The 12227-nt window shown below is 45.5% G+C and overlaps 2 protein-coding genes across 4 annotated transcripts in view; one reads left to right on the forward strand and one right to left on the reverse strand.

Moving 5' to 3' along the window:
* The window catches only part of LOC132836126 (zinc finger protein 239-like), a 25555-nt gene extending 21992 nt beyond the window's left edge, over window positions 1-3563 (reverse strand). For both annotated transcript variants that reach the window (XM_060855434.1, XM_060855432.1), the window contains exon 1: window positions 3295-3563. The gene's annotated coding sequence lies outside the window, so the exon portion shown is untranslated. The remainder of the gene's footprint in view (window positions 1-3294) is intronic.
* Window positions 3358-11072, forward strand: LOC132836127 (zinc finger protein 239-like). 2 transcript variants are annotated; one of them, XM_060855437.1, is made up of 3 exons: window positions 3358-3434; window positions 5643-5740; window positions 9960-11072. In XM_060855437.1, the coding sequence occupies exon 3, from the start codon at window positions 10065-10067 to the stop codon at window positions 10953-10955; it is 891 nt and encodes a 296-aa protein (XP_060711420.1). In that variant the 5' UTR covers window positions 3358-3434; window positions 5643-5740; window positions 9960-10064; the 3' UTR covers window positions 10956-11072. The 2 variants fall into 2 exon arrangements, with proteins under 2 accessions (XP_060711420.1, XP_060711419.1); XM_060855436.1 differs by lacking the exon at window positions 3358-3434 and adding an exon at window positions 3830-3915.
* Window positions 11073-12227: the final 1155 nt, after the last annotated feature.

Genomic DNA, 12227 nt, shown 5'->3' on the forward strand with positions numbered 1-12227 from the left:
GGTCTGTTCTATCCCTAGTTACCCTTTTGTCCTAAATGCTTTTGTGGAATCTCTTTGGATTCTCCTTAACCCGATTTGCCAAAGCTATCTCCTGTCCCCTATTTGCCCTCCTGATTTCCCTCTTGAGTATACTCCAGCTGCCCTTGTCTAAGGATTCACTCAATCTCTGCTGTCTATACCTGATATAGTTTAAAAAAATCACAACACCAGGTTACGGTCCAACAGGTTTACTTGGAAGCACTAGCTTTCAGAGTGCTGCTCCTTCATCAGGTGGTTGTCATCTGATGAAGGAGCGGCGCTCTGAAACCGAGTGCTTCCAATTAAACCTGTTGGACTATAACCTGGTGTTGTGTGATTTTTAACTGTGTACACCCCAGTCCAACACCGGCATCTCTAAATTATACCTGACATATGCTCCTCCTTTTTCTTGACCAAAGCCTCAATTTCTCTAGTCATTCTATAGTTCTTACACGTATTAGCTTTCCCCTTGCACCAATAGGAACATACTGTCTCTGGACTCTTGTTCTCTCATTTTTGAAACCCTCCCACTTTCCAGCTGTCCCTTTACTTGCAGATAGCCTCCACCAATCAACTTTTGAAAGCTCTTGAGCAATAATGTCAAAATTAACTTTTAGATCTGGTCCATCCTTTATCATAACTATTTTTAAACTAATAGATTTTTGATCACTGGCTCCAAAGTGCTTTCCCACTGCCACCTCAGTCACTTGCCCTGCCTTATTTCCCCAAATAGAAGGTCAGGTTTTGCTCCTTCTTTAGTAGGTACATCCACATACTGAATAAAAACAACTTCCTTGGACACACTTCAATTCCTCTCCATTCAAACCTAAACACTATGGCAGTCCCAGCCTATCTTTGGAAAGTTATTACTCCAACCATTGAAACCTTATTGTTCTCTCAGATAACGGAGATCTTCTTTCAAATTTGCTTCTCAATTTCCCACTGACTATTGGGTGGGGACTGCAGTACAATCCCGGTAAGGTGATTATCCCTTTTTTATTTTTCAGTTCTACCCAAATGACTTCACTAGACAGATTCCCAAGAATATCCTCTCTAAGTATAGCCGTAATGTTATTCCAAACCAAAAATGCCATTCCCACTCCTTTCTTGCCCTCTTTTCTGTCCTTCCTACAGCATCATTCCCCTGCAACATTAAACTGTCAATCCTGTTCATCCCTGATCCACATTTCTGTAACAGCAATGATATATTAGACCCACGATCCTAACCATGCCCTGACTTAATCTGCCTTACCAGTCACACCTCTTTGCATTGAAATAAACACGGTTTAATTTATCAGTCCTATCCCGTTCTCTGCCTTGCTCTTGTCTGCCTTAACCACTTGATTTGCTCCTGTTCTCAATTGTACGAGACTCAGACAGCTCTCTTTTCTCACTATCTCTTCTCCCACTAGTTTACTAACACTAGCAAATCTTCTTGCCAGAATAATGGTCCCCTCCCAATTTAGGTACAATCCACCCTTCTTATTCAGGTCATTTGTACTCCAGAACAGATTCCAAGTGATCCAAAACTATGAATCTTTGCCCCCTGCACCAGCTCCTCAGCCAGGCATTTATCTGTTCTAGCCTCCTATTCCTAATCTCACTGAGATGTGGCACTAGGAATAATCCAGATATTACTACACTTAAGGATCTACTTTTTAACTTCCTAATTTCCTACATTCTCTCATCAGAACATCCTTTTCGCCAACATTTACAACAATCTCCTGCTGGTCACCCTCCCCTTCGAGAATATTCTGCACCCTCTCTGAGACATTCTTGACCCCAGCACCAGGGAGGAAACACCATTCTGACGGCACGCTATCACCCGCAAAAACATCTGTCTGTGCCCTGACTAGATAGTCCCCTATCACAATCGCTCGTTTGGAACCTAACTTTTGTTAGGAGTATAGCCAGTCTCAGTACAGGAAACCACGCACAGTGCCACTTGGCACTTCACCCATAATTATAGATGAAAGAGCTCCACAAAGGCTAGTAACCCATCTCCAATCCACATGTGCATAATACATGACACTGAGCCAGCCAGCTCAGAGCCAGCTCCTAGAGCAAACAGTACCCTGTCAATCCTGTTTATATACGTCAGCCAGAACTCACTCATTGGACATGCCCCAAACAAGGAACTCATATTCTATAAGACCATAAGAGATAGGAGCAGAAGTAAGGCCATTTGGCCCATCCAGTCCACTCCACCATTCGATCATGGCTGATGGTCATTTCAACACCACTTACCCATACTCTCCCTGTATCCCTTAAATTCTTGAATCTCGCAAGGAATTATCAATGTCTGCCTTGAAGACATTCAACGTCCCAGCCTCCACTGCGCTGCAAGGCAATGAATTCCACAGGCCCACCACTCTGGCTGAAGAAACCTCTCATGTCCATTCTAAATGACCCCCTCTAATTCTAAGGCTGTGCCCAAGGGTCCTACTATACCCACCTGACGGAAACAAATTCTAAATCATGCATTATCTTGTAGGTTTCTATTAGATCTCCCATCAACCTTCTAAACTCTAATGAGTACAATCCCAGGATCCTCAGCCGACCATCATATGTAAGGCCTCCCATTCCAGGGATCATCCGTATAAATCTCCACTGAACACACTCCAGTGCCAGTATGGGCTTCCTGAGGTGTGGAACCCAAAACTGGACACAGTATTCCAAATAGGGCCTTACCAGAGCTTTATAAAGTCTCAGTAGCACATCACTGCTTTCACACTCCAACCCTCTAGAGAAAAATGACAACTGCTTTCTTAACCACAGACTCAACCCACAAGTCAACCTTTAGAGAATCCTGGACTAACATTCCCTTTGTACTTTGGCTTTATGAATTTTCTCACCGTCCAGAAAATAGTCCATCCCTGTATTCTTTTTTTCCAAAGTGCAAGACCTCGCATTTACTCCCATTGAATTTCATCAGCTATTTCTTGGACTACTGCCCTAAACTGTCTAAATCTTTCTGCAACCTCCCCACCTCGTCACCGACCTGTCCGCCTAACTTCGTATCATCGGCGAATTTCGCCAGAATGCCCCCCAGTCCCTTCATACAGATCACCAATACATGAAACGTCAACAGCTGCAGCCCCAACACTGAACCCTACAGGACACCACTTGTCACCAGCTGCCATTCCGAAAAAGAACCGTCTGGCTGACGTCGTTCCAATCCCTACAATAGATGACACAAGTATTTCTGCAAAGGGCCCCACAATTTATTGCCATAGCAACGCTGGACAAATTGATGAGAAAATACAAAAGACGAACCCTTCCAGCTTCCTGGCCAAAGAGGGCTACGCATGCGCAGCGCTGCGGCTTGCCCCCGATCAACATGGCCCCCAGGAGCCCGCGCTTGGCGACAGAGGATGCCCACAAATATAGCACGACTTCGACCAAGTTCAGCACAGGTAGGTTCTTCCTCGACTTTCAGAGCCTTTATGAGGCGTATCAAAGGTATCGCTATTCCCAGGCCGTTCTTTTCCTCTCCCACCGTTCGCCATTTACACTCCTGCGAAACCGTCGTCTCACGATCCTCCTTGCGCATGTTCCAGTCGCACCTTGACCTTGCTCCGCGCTCACTCTGATTGGTTGAAAGACCACACGTGCCCTCTCGGGCCACTGGCCCATTCGCTCGGTCCTCCGGCCCCGCCCCCTCTGCACACAGGCCCCGCCCCTTAGTCCTCCGGACCCGCCCTCTGCCTCCCTATTGGCCCGGAGCTAACTTAAGTCGACTGAGTCGCTGTGCGTTGGAATGGACGTAATAGCCTTTGGTGTTTGGAGTATGCGCAGTATAAACGCTTGTCACAGAGGTTGGTTTGTTGAATAAAGCTGTGCATTGCAGCTCCTGGAGAACTGAAATAAAGACAGAATGCTGGAGAAGCTTAGCAGGTCTGGTAGCATCTGTGGAAAGTGAAGCTAAGTTAATATTTTGAGTCCAGTTGCACTGAGTGTGGGCTGGAAACTAATTTTCTTTTAATGATGTCAACAAAAGGAGTATGTAAAACAGATGGTGAGGATGCAGAGCTAAAAGAACTATTATTGGCAGTGATAGAGAAATAAACTAGATGTTACTGGTAGATGCTAGTTTGAGTTGCATCTCTATGACTCTGCTAGGACCAAACCTGTGCACCCAAGATACCAAGGGGAGGGGAGTGTACCAACATTGAAGGACAGAATCTATAGTTCAAAGTTGTTGAACTAAAGGCTGTAAAGTGCCCAGGCAGAAAATGAGGTGCTGTTCCTCCAGCTTGCATTTGGCCTGAGGTAGACCACTACAGCAGGCCTAGGGCAGAAACCGAAGCTTGAAAGTTTGTCACATCTGCAGGCTGGTTGAAGTGGAGGGTAGTATTTAGGCACACTGACAAAGCAGAACAGCTTTGTAAATGCCCAGTGTTGGCCTCAAGCCCCAAACATGGGGCTCCTGATGTTGTGTCTGTAAACAAGCAGGAGTCATCTGTAGCCCTACACCTAGAAACATGCCAGGGTCAGCTGAAATCAGTATGCAGGTGCCATCAGCTTGATGATGTGACAGAGTGAGTAGGATTGAATGGTCTTGGTAGTGGCCTAGATTCCTAATCGCAATCTACTCCCTAGTCTATGTTTGTCCATCCTGAGCTTGAAGATATGGGAGAGAGTATTATGAATTTGTCTCCTGGACTGACATGAATGTTGGAAAATCTTTTTACAGGGGTTAGAAGGAAAGCATTGACAGCAAACTGACACAAAAAAGTCTTTAATCTTTCATCATTTAATTAGTCTGGACCTGGACATTAAGCACAGAGTTCTGAGTGTTTCCCACTAAGGGCAGAAAAAGATTCCCTATCTTCCTCTTGCCAATCTCTTAAACCTATTTGTAATTGTCTTGCAATAAGCTAATGGGAATATCTTATCAGAAACAGTCATACAATGGCACACCTTTATCAAATCTCCTCTCAGTCTCCTTTGCTACAAGGAGGATAACCCCAGTTTTTCCATTCTGACATTGTCATCCTTTAAAGTATCCTGATAAATCTCCTCTACACCCTCTCAGGGACCCTCACATCCTTCATAATGTGTGGTGATTACTGCTTTGTGTAGACTGAGATATTCTGTGTTCATGTGCTTGAGAGATTTATCACCCGCTGACAATTGTGTGATGGTATCACAATTGCTCCTGGATACTTCTTCAACTTGGAGATTTTTCTCTGACTCCTGTGCTTCTGATAATCAGTTGCAGACTCCAGCAGAGGATTTAAATATTGAAAACTTAAATTGTTTCAGATGTGAGTTTTTTCTTGGTCTGTTCACGTTCAGTTTAGAACTTCTGTTGCTAGGTTCTGTTACCTGAGAGATGTTCCATGGCTTGAGGGAATGTCTGATCCCATTGCTGTAGATCCAATGCTATGCTTCAAGTTTTCCCTCCCTATTCATCTGTCTAACTCTTAACTGTCTAACTTCCCCTACCCCTAATAATGGGTGTATTTTAGTTCTGTTACTATTTCATTGCTACTTTTGCAAACCTTGTCTAAATGAGTTTTCCCTTGCTACCTGTCTCCTGAAAATATCCTGTAGCATTTTCATTCCCTGTAATTCTTCCTACATTTGGTAAAATGTTAACTTTGTTTAACTCTCCACAGTTGCCACAGATATTGCCCATCCACAGTTACTCAAGGAAATGACGATGTTTGACCTTCTTGAGTCACTGCAGTCCGTGTGGTGGAGGTACTGCTGTGGGGTAAGGAATTACAGGATTTAAGGGTTTTTGTGGAGATCTGTAGGTTAGAGTTGTTCATTGATTCACTGAGCCGGTCAAGTTTTCTGCGAATGTTTCATCCCCCTTCTGGAATGACATCTTCAATGCTGTGTAACCTCTGGACGAAGTGCTGTTGTTATGATCTGCTCAGTCTATTTCAAGTTTTCTACTGTAGTAGTCTGTAGATGGGGTCTAGTTCAACATGTTTGGTTATGGTCGAGAGTGTGGTGCAGAAAAGGCACAGCAGGTCAGGCAGCATCAAAGGAGTAGTTTCTTGCCCGAAACATTGATTCTCCTGCTTCTCAGCACTACACTCTCGGCTCTGATCTCCAGCACCTGCAGTCCTCACTTCCTCTATGCTTGGTTTTGGCTTGGATGAATATCAGGCCTTAAAAATGTGTTGCTGGAAAAGCGCAGCAGGTCAGGCATCATCAAAGGAGAAGGAGAATCGACGTTATGGGCATAAGCCCTTCTTCAGGAATGAGGAGAGTGTGCCAAGCAGGCTAAGATAAAAGGTAGGGAGGAGGGACTTGGGGGAGGGGTGTTGGGAATGCGATAGGTGGAAGGAGGTTAAGGTGAGGGTGATAGGCCGGAGAGGGGATGGGAGTGGAGACGTCGGGAGTTCAGGAAGAAGATTGCAGGTCAAGAAGGCGGTGCTGAGTCTGAGGGTTGGGACTGAGAAAAGGTAGGGGGGGAGGGGAAATGAGGAAGCTGGAGAAATCTGCATTTATTCCCTTGTGGTTGGAAGGTTCCTAGGCGGAAGATGAGTCACTCTTCCTCCAGACATCATGTTGCCATGGTCTGGCAATGGAGGAGGCCAAGGACCTGCATGTCCTTGGCGGAGTGGGAGGGAGAGTTAGTGTTCAGCCACAGGGCGGTTGGGTTGGTTGGTGCAGGTGTCCCAGAGGAGTTCTCTGAAACGTTCCGCAAGTAGGCGGCCTGTCTCCCCAATGCATAGGAGGCCACATCGGGTGCAGCGAATGCAGTAAATGATGTGTGTGGAGGTGCAGGTGAATTTCTGATGGATATTGAAGGATCTATTGGGGCCTTGGAGGCAAGTGAGGGGGGAGGTGTGGGCGTAAGTTTTTCATTTTTTTTGCAGTTGCAGGGGAAGGTGCCGGGAGTGGAGGTTAGGTTGGTGGGTGGTGTGGATCTGACCAGGGAGGGAGTGGTCTTTCCAGAACACTGATAGGGGTGGAGAGGGAAATATATCCTTGATGATGGGGTCAGTTTGGAGGTGGCGGAAATGACGAAGGATAATCCGATGTATCTGGAGGTTGGTGGGGTGGTAGGTGAGGACTAGTGGGGTTCTGTCCTGGTGGCAATTGGAGGGGCGGGATTCAAGGGGGAGGAGCGGGAAGTGGAGGAGATGCGGTGGAGAGCATCGTCAACCACGTCTGAGCGGAAATTGCGGTCTTTGAAGAAGGAGGCCATCTGGGTTGTACGGTATTGGAACTGGTCCTCCTGGGAGCAGATGCGGCGAAGGAATTGGGAATATGGGATGGCATTTTTACAGGGGGCATGGTGGGAAGAGGTGTAATCTAGGTAGCTGTGTTGAGGACGTGGCTGAAGAGCTTCAGGGCAGATGAGATGACCTGGGGGGTGCAGTGAGGGAAGGACTCACTGAGATCCTTGTAGAGGGAGGAGGAGAGCTTCTTCAAGGAAGGCATCCTTGCAAGAGAATTGAATATCAGACCTCCAGGAATTCCCGAGCTTGTCTTTGGTTAGCCTGTCTCAATGTCGTAACGTTGTCCCAGTTGAATTGGTGTCCTTCATTGTCAGTGTGTATTGACATGAGGGAGAACTGGTTGTCTCGTTTTGATGCAAGCTGATGCTGATATAGTCTGCTGGTTAGTTTCCTGCCTGTTTGACTAATGCCAGGTTCATCTCAGTTGCTGCGTGGTAATTTGGATATTACCTTTGTCCTGCAGGTTGTGGGCATGGGGTCTTTTTGTCCTGAATAGTAGCTGGTGCAGTGTGGCTGTTGGTTTGTCATTATTTCCAGAGGACATAGAAGTCTTGTAGTTATGCCATGCAGCAACTGAAAGGAACATTACATTGGACAAACAGGCCACCAGAACACATGAGCATCAGCTTGCAACAAAACGACACCACCAGTTCTCCCTCATGTCAATACAAACTGACAATGAAGGGCACCAATTCACCTGGGACAATGTTACGACACTGGGACAGGCTAAACAAAGACAAGCTCAGGAGTTCCTGGCGGCCTGGTATTCATCCACTGGTGCCAAAGCCAAACACGTTGAAATAGATCCCATCTACAGTAGATTCCCTACAGCATGGAAACAGACCCTTTGACCCAACAACTCCACACCGACCTTCCGAAGAGTAACCCACCCAGTCCCATTTCCCTCTGACTAAGGCACCAAACACTATGGGCAATTTAGCATGGCCAATTCACCTGACCTGCACATTTTTGGTCTGTGGAAGGAAACCGGAGCACCCGGAGGAAAGTACAAAATCAGTATTAGGACCACCTGCCACAGCAGAGAGAACTGTATAAATTCGGGGCAGATCATAACAACAGCACTTCATCCAGGGGCTACACAGCATTGAAGATGTCACCCAGAAGGGGGACGAAACATTTGCCAAAAAAAAATCAACTAGCTCAGCAAACCAACCAACAATGCCAATTATAGGATTTCTATTAAGATGAAGGAGCAGTGATCTGTGTACAAGTCAACAACACTAATTTTATTCTATGTTCTGAGGCATTTCACAGGAAACTTTACAAAGCTGTCTTTGACTCCAAACCACATGAGGATGTTTTCAGGCATGTGACTAAATGTTTGGTCAAACAGATGACAGTTTTTAATTTGTACCTTTTAAAAAGAAAGTGAGACGGAATGGTGTAAGGAGGGAATTCTTGAGCCTGGACCCAGTGAACTGAAAGAACAGCCACCTATGGTGAAGGGATTATGATTTGATTAGATTACTTAGAGTTTGGAAACAGGCCCTTCGGCCCAACAAGTCCACACTGACCCACCAAAGCGCAATCCACCCAGACCCATTCCCCTTCACCTAACACTATGGTGTAATTTAGCATGGCCAATTCACATAACCTGCACATTTTTTGGACTGTGGGAGGAAACCCGTGCAGACACGGAGAATGTGCAAACTCCACACAGTCGCCTGAGGTGGGAATTGAACCCAGGTCTCTGGCGCTGTGAGGCAGCAGTGCTAACCACTGTGCTACTGTGCTGCCTGGAATGCCTAAGAAACTGGTCTTCTATGAGTGCAGAGATCTCAGTGGGTCGTGGGGCTGGGAGAGATGAGGAAGGATCACAGCCAAGGTGGGAAATGAGAACGAATTTTTTTTTAAATCTGTGTTTCACAAATAGGAGCCTCTACCGAAGGGCCTGTTTCCACACTGTAAGTCTAATCTATAGGTCAGTGAGCACAAACTGTGATAGGTGAACAAGAGACGATGCACATTGGCAGCAGAGTTTTAAATGACTGGGGAGTTGAAAGTTAGTGGCCAGTCAGAAATGTTTTTGTTAAATTTAAGTCTGGACCTAACAAGGTCTTATAGATGAGAGTTTTAGCAGCAGATGAGTTTAAATGAAGGAGTCAGGTGGAAATTGGCATTTTGGTGCTGACAACGTGAAATACTGCATGTTGCATGAACAATCTAGTTCAGCCTCACATGATTACAAGGAATAGGTTGGAGTTGGTGGCTAGAAAGTAGCATTTATAGCTGGGACTGAGACAATCACTTTGTGTTCCCAATGTTTTAAGGGGGTAAATTGCTGATGGTCTGATGGAATGTCAAACAAGTCAGGACTGTGTGTGAATTGGAGCTGACCAAATTCACATTCACCTGTCACCTTTTATCCTTGATGAAGAAGGTCGGTGCTCTCGGAGATTCTTTTAAACTTCCGATCAAATTGTAGAGAGAGAGTTTGCCCTCCCGCAGCCTCACTTCTCCTAGCTGTTTCTCTCTCACTCTCTCCTGTCCCATAAAGGTCAGCATCTTCTGTAGATCCAATTTTTCTTTCCTAAAGGGCAAGGGTAGGACAGTTGTTCTTTTCTGACAATTCAGCAGCTTGCACGCTGATTTTATTTTTGCCTTAAGCCAGTCCCACAAATGATCAGATTCATTCAGCTCCATTTCACAATGTGCCTTTTGTTTTTGTGGGTTCGCGCTCACTCTTTCTTTGTGTGTTTGTCAATTTTACAGGATTTTAAACAGGGAAAATTTGTGGTCAGCTAATGTCAACTGAACATCAGGATATTTCAGAGTCACTCAGATTCTCATAACTTTAAATGATATTGAACTTTGAACATGGAAGAAAATAGCTCTGTTCACCAATGCAGTCATACTGAGGATCAACTGTTCAAGTATGGTGTTGGCAGGGAGGGATTCAGTTACCAATCTGAGCTGGACACTCATCACTACACTCACAGAGAGCAGAGACCATTAACCTGCTCGATATGTGGGAAAGGATTCACTCAGTCATCCAGTCTGCTGACACACCAGCGGGTTCACACTGGAGAGAGACCGTTCAAATGTACAGACTGCGAAAAATGTTACAAACGCTCTGGGGACCTGATGTTTCATCAACGCGTTCACACCAATGAGAGACCCTTCAGGTGCTCTTACTGTGGGACTGGGTTCAGGCAATCATCTCAGCTCACCGTGCATCAGCGAATTCACACTGGGGAAAGGCCATTCATCTGCTCCATGTGTGGGAAGGGATTCACTCAGTTATCCCACGTGCTAAGACATGAGCGAGTTCACACTGGGGAAAGACCTTATAAATGCCCAGACTGTGAGAAGTGCTATAAAAGTTCTGGGGAGCTGATGTCCCATCAACGTGTTCACACTGACGAGAGACCCTTCAGGTGTTCTCACTGCGGGACTGGGTTCTGGCTGTCATTTGACCTGACTAAACACCAGCGCATTCACACCGGAGAGAGGCCATTCATCTGCTCAGAGTGCGGAAAGGGATTCAGTCAGTCATCTCAGCTGTTCACCCACCAACGGGTTCACTCCAGGGAGCGACCCTTCACCTGCTCAGAGTGTGGAAAGAGATTCAGTCAGTCATCTGACTTGCTGACTCACCAGCGGGTTCACACTGGGGAGAAACCATTCAGTTGTTTCGAATGTGGGAAGAGATTCACTACGTCATCGCACCTGCTGAGTCACAGACGAGTTCACAAGAAGCTGCAGTGATGGGACTTTGCTGATGTTCGAATGAACTGTGTACACCTGGATCTGTTTCTGCTGATGTTAATAAACTCCAGTGCAGTTATCGGTGTTAGAATTCTCCGCAGAAGTCAAATAAAGTACTTTCGTGTTAAATATGGTGTGTTGAGTCTTTGTAATATTTGTACCATAAGTTATTTCCTTTTAACGGGCTGGCCCTCTCCCTTTCTGTTCCAACCTCCCCTTTGACAACAAGTGAGTGGAGCTCATTGCATTTCTTTGCCGCTAAGATACCACCTTCCCAATTCTGGGAAGCTGTCTGCTGTTTCTCTCATTTCCACTCCCTACAAGGGCAAACTGTCCAAAGTTTCCCCTTTGTCTGAGTCTTTCTTCCTCTCTCTCTCCTTGTGCATGCCCTGACATCATCTTGTTCTTAAACTCCCCCACCCACACATGCGTGCAAACTCTCTCTATTATGTGACATTCGTTGTTCTCTCCCTTCAAATATGTTCCATTTTTCTTCAAATCTGCTGCCACATCCTCAAGAAAACAGTGTGTGTCTCCAAAGTCCTTGCAAGCTTTCTGTTAGATGTCTGTAGGGTCGTTTTCCCCCGACAGGGAGATGAAAGCTCGTGAGGCATGCAGGGTTCAACCATGTGGAAGATGTTTATTCAAGTAGAAACCAGTTAATGCAGGGAGAAAGCCAAAGAATCTTCCTCTAAGACTGGCCTCTGAATGGAGATCCATGACACACTGTAACAGTAAAAAAAAAAGCAGTATTTATACATTTCTGTGTTATGATTATGTACAACGTGGTTACAGCCCTTCCCTTCCCCTCGATTCACCCAAACCAGTAAAATGCCTAATCAATGACTGGCATCCCTATGGACAGCCCCAGATTCCCATGATCTCGTGGTGTTTAACAAACGCTATAATCTCTTGTCCTTGGGATCTTTCTGCGCATTGTATTCATTCGTATTCCAAGGTTATGAACTATACTCCTCCAGGTCTACCTTCAGAAGGCTTATCTCTCAGGAAAACTTGAATTCTATCATTTATTGTATCTCGTGCTGTCTATCAAATTTAGTTATTCCATTTATATTTTCCACTGTCCTAATTACGGGTGTAAAAATATGAAAGACTAATTGCTATAAAATTTGTTATCTGATTTCTGTTACAAAGTTAGTTACAAAGTATTAAAGTTGTATACTATATATACTCATGTATAAGTCCAGTTTTGAATACGATTCTGAGCTGTAATCAGGGGCTGACTGATACACGAGGTAAAGTTTTCAAGGG

The sequence above is a fragment of the Hemiscyllium ocellatum genome, chromosome 46 (assembly GCF_020745735.1).
Source record: "Hemiscyllium ocellatum isolate sHemOce1 chromosome 46, sHemOce1.pat.X.cur, whole genome shotgun sequence".
Taxonomy (NCBI): domain Eukaryota; kingdom Metazoa; phylum Chordata; class Chondrichthyes; order Orectolobiformes; family Hemiscylliidae; genus Hemiscyllium; species Hemiscyllium ocellatum.

Bases quoted from the DNA above. Each gene is read 5' to 3' on its own strand.
- LOC132836127 (XM_060855437.1), top strand. From the start codon at position 10,065: ATGGAAGAAAATAGCTCTGTTCACCAATGCAGTCATACTGAGGATCAA.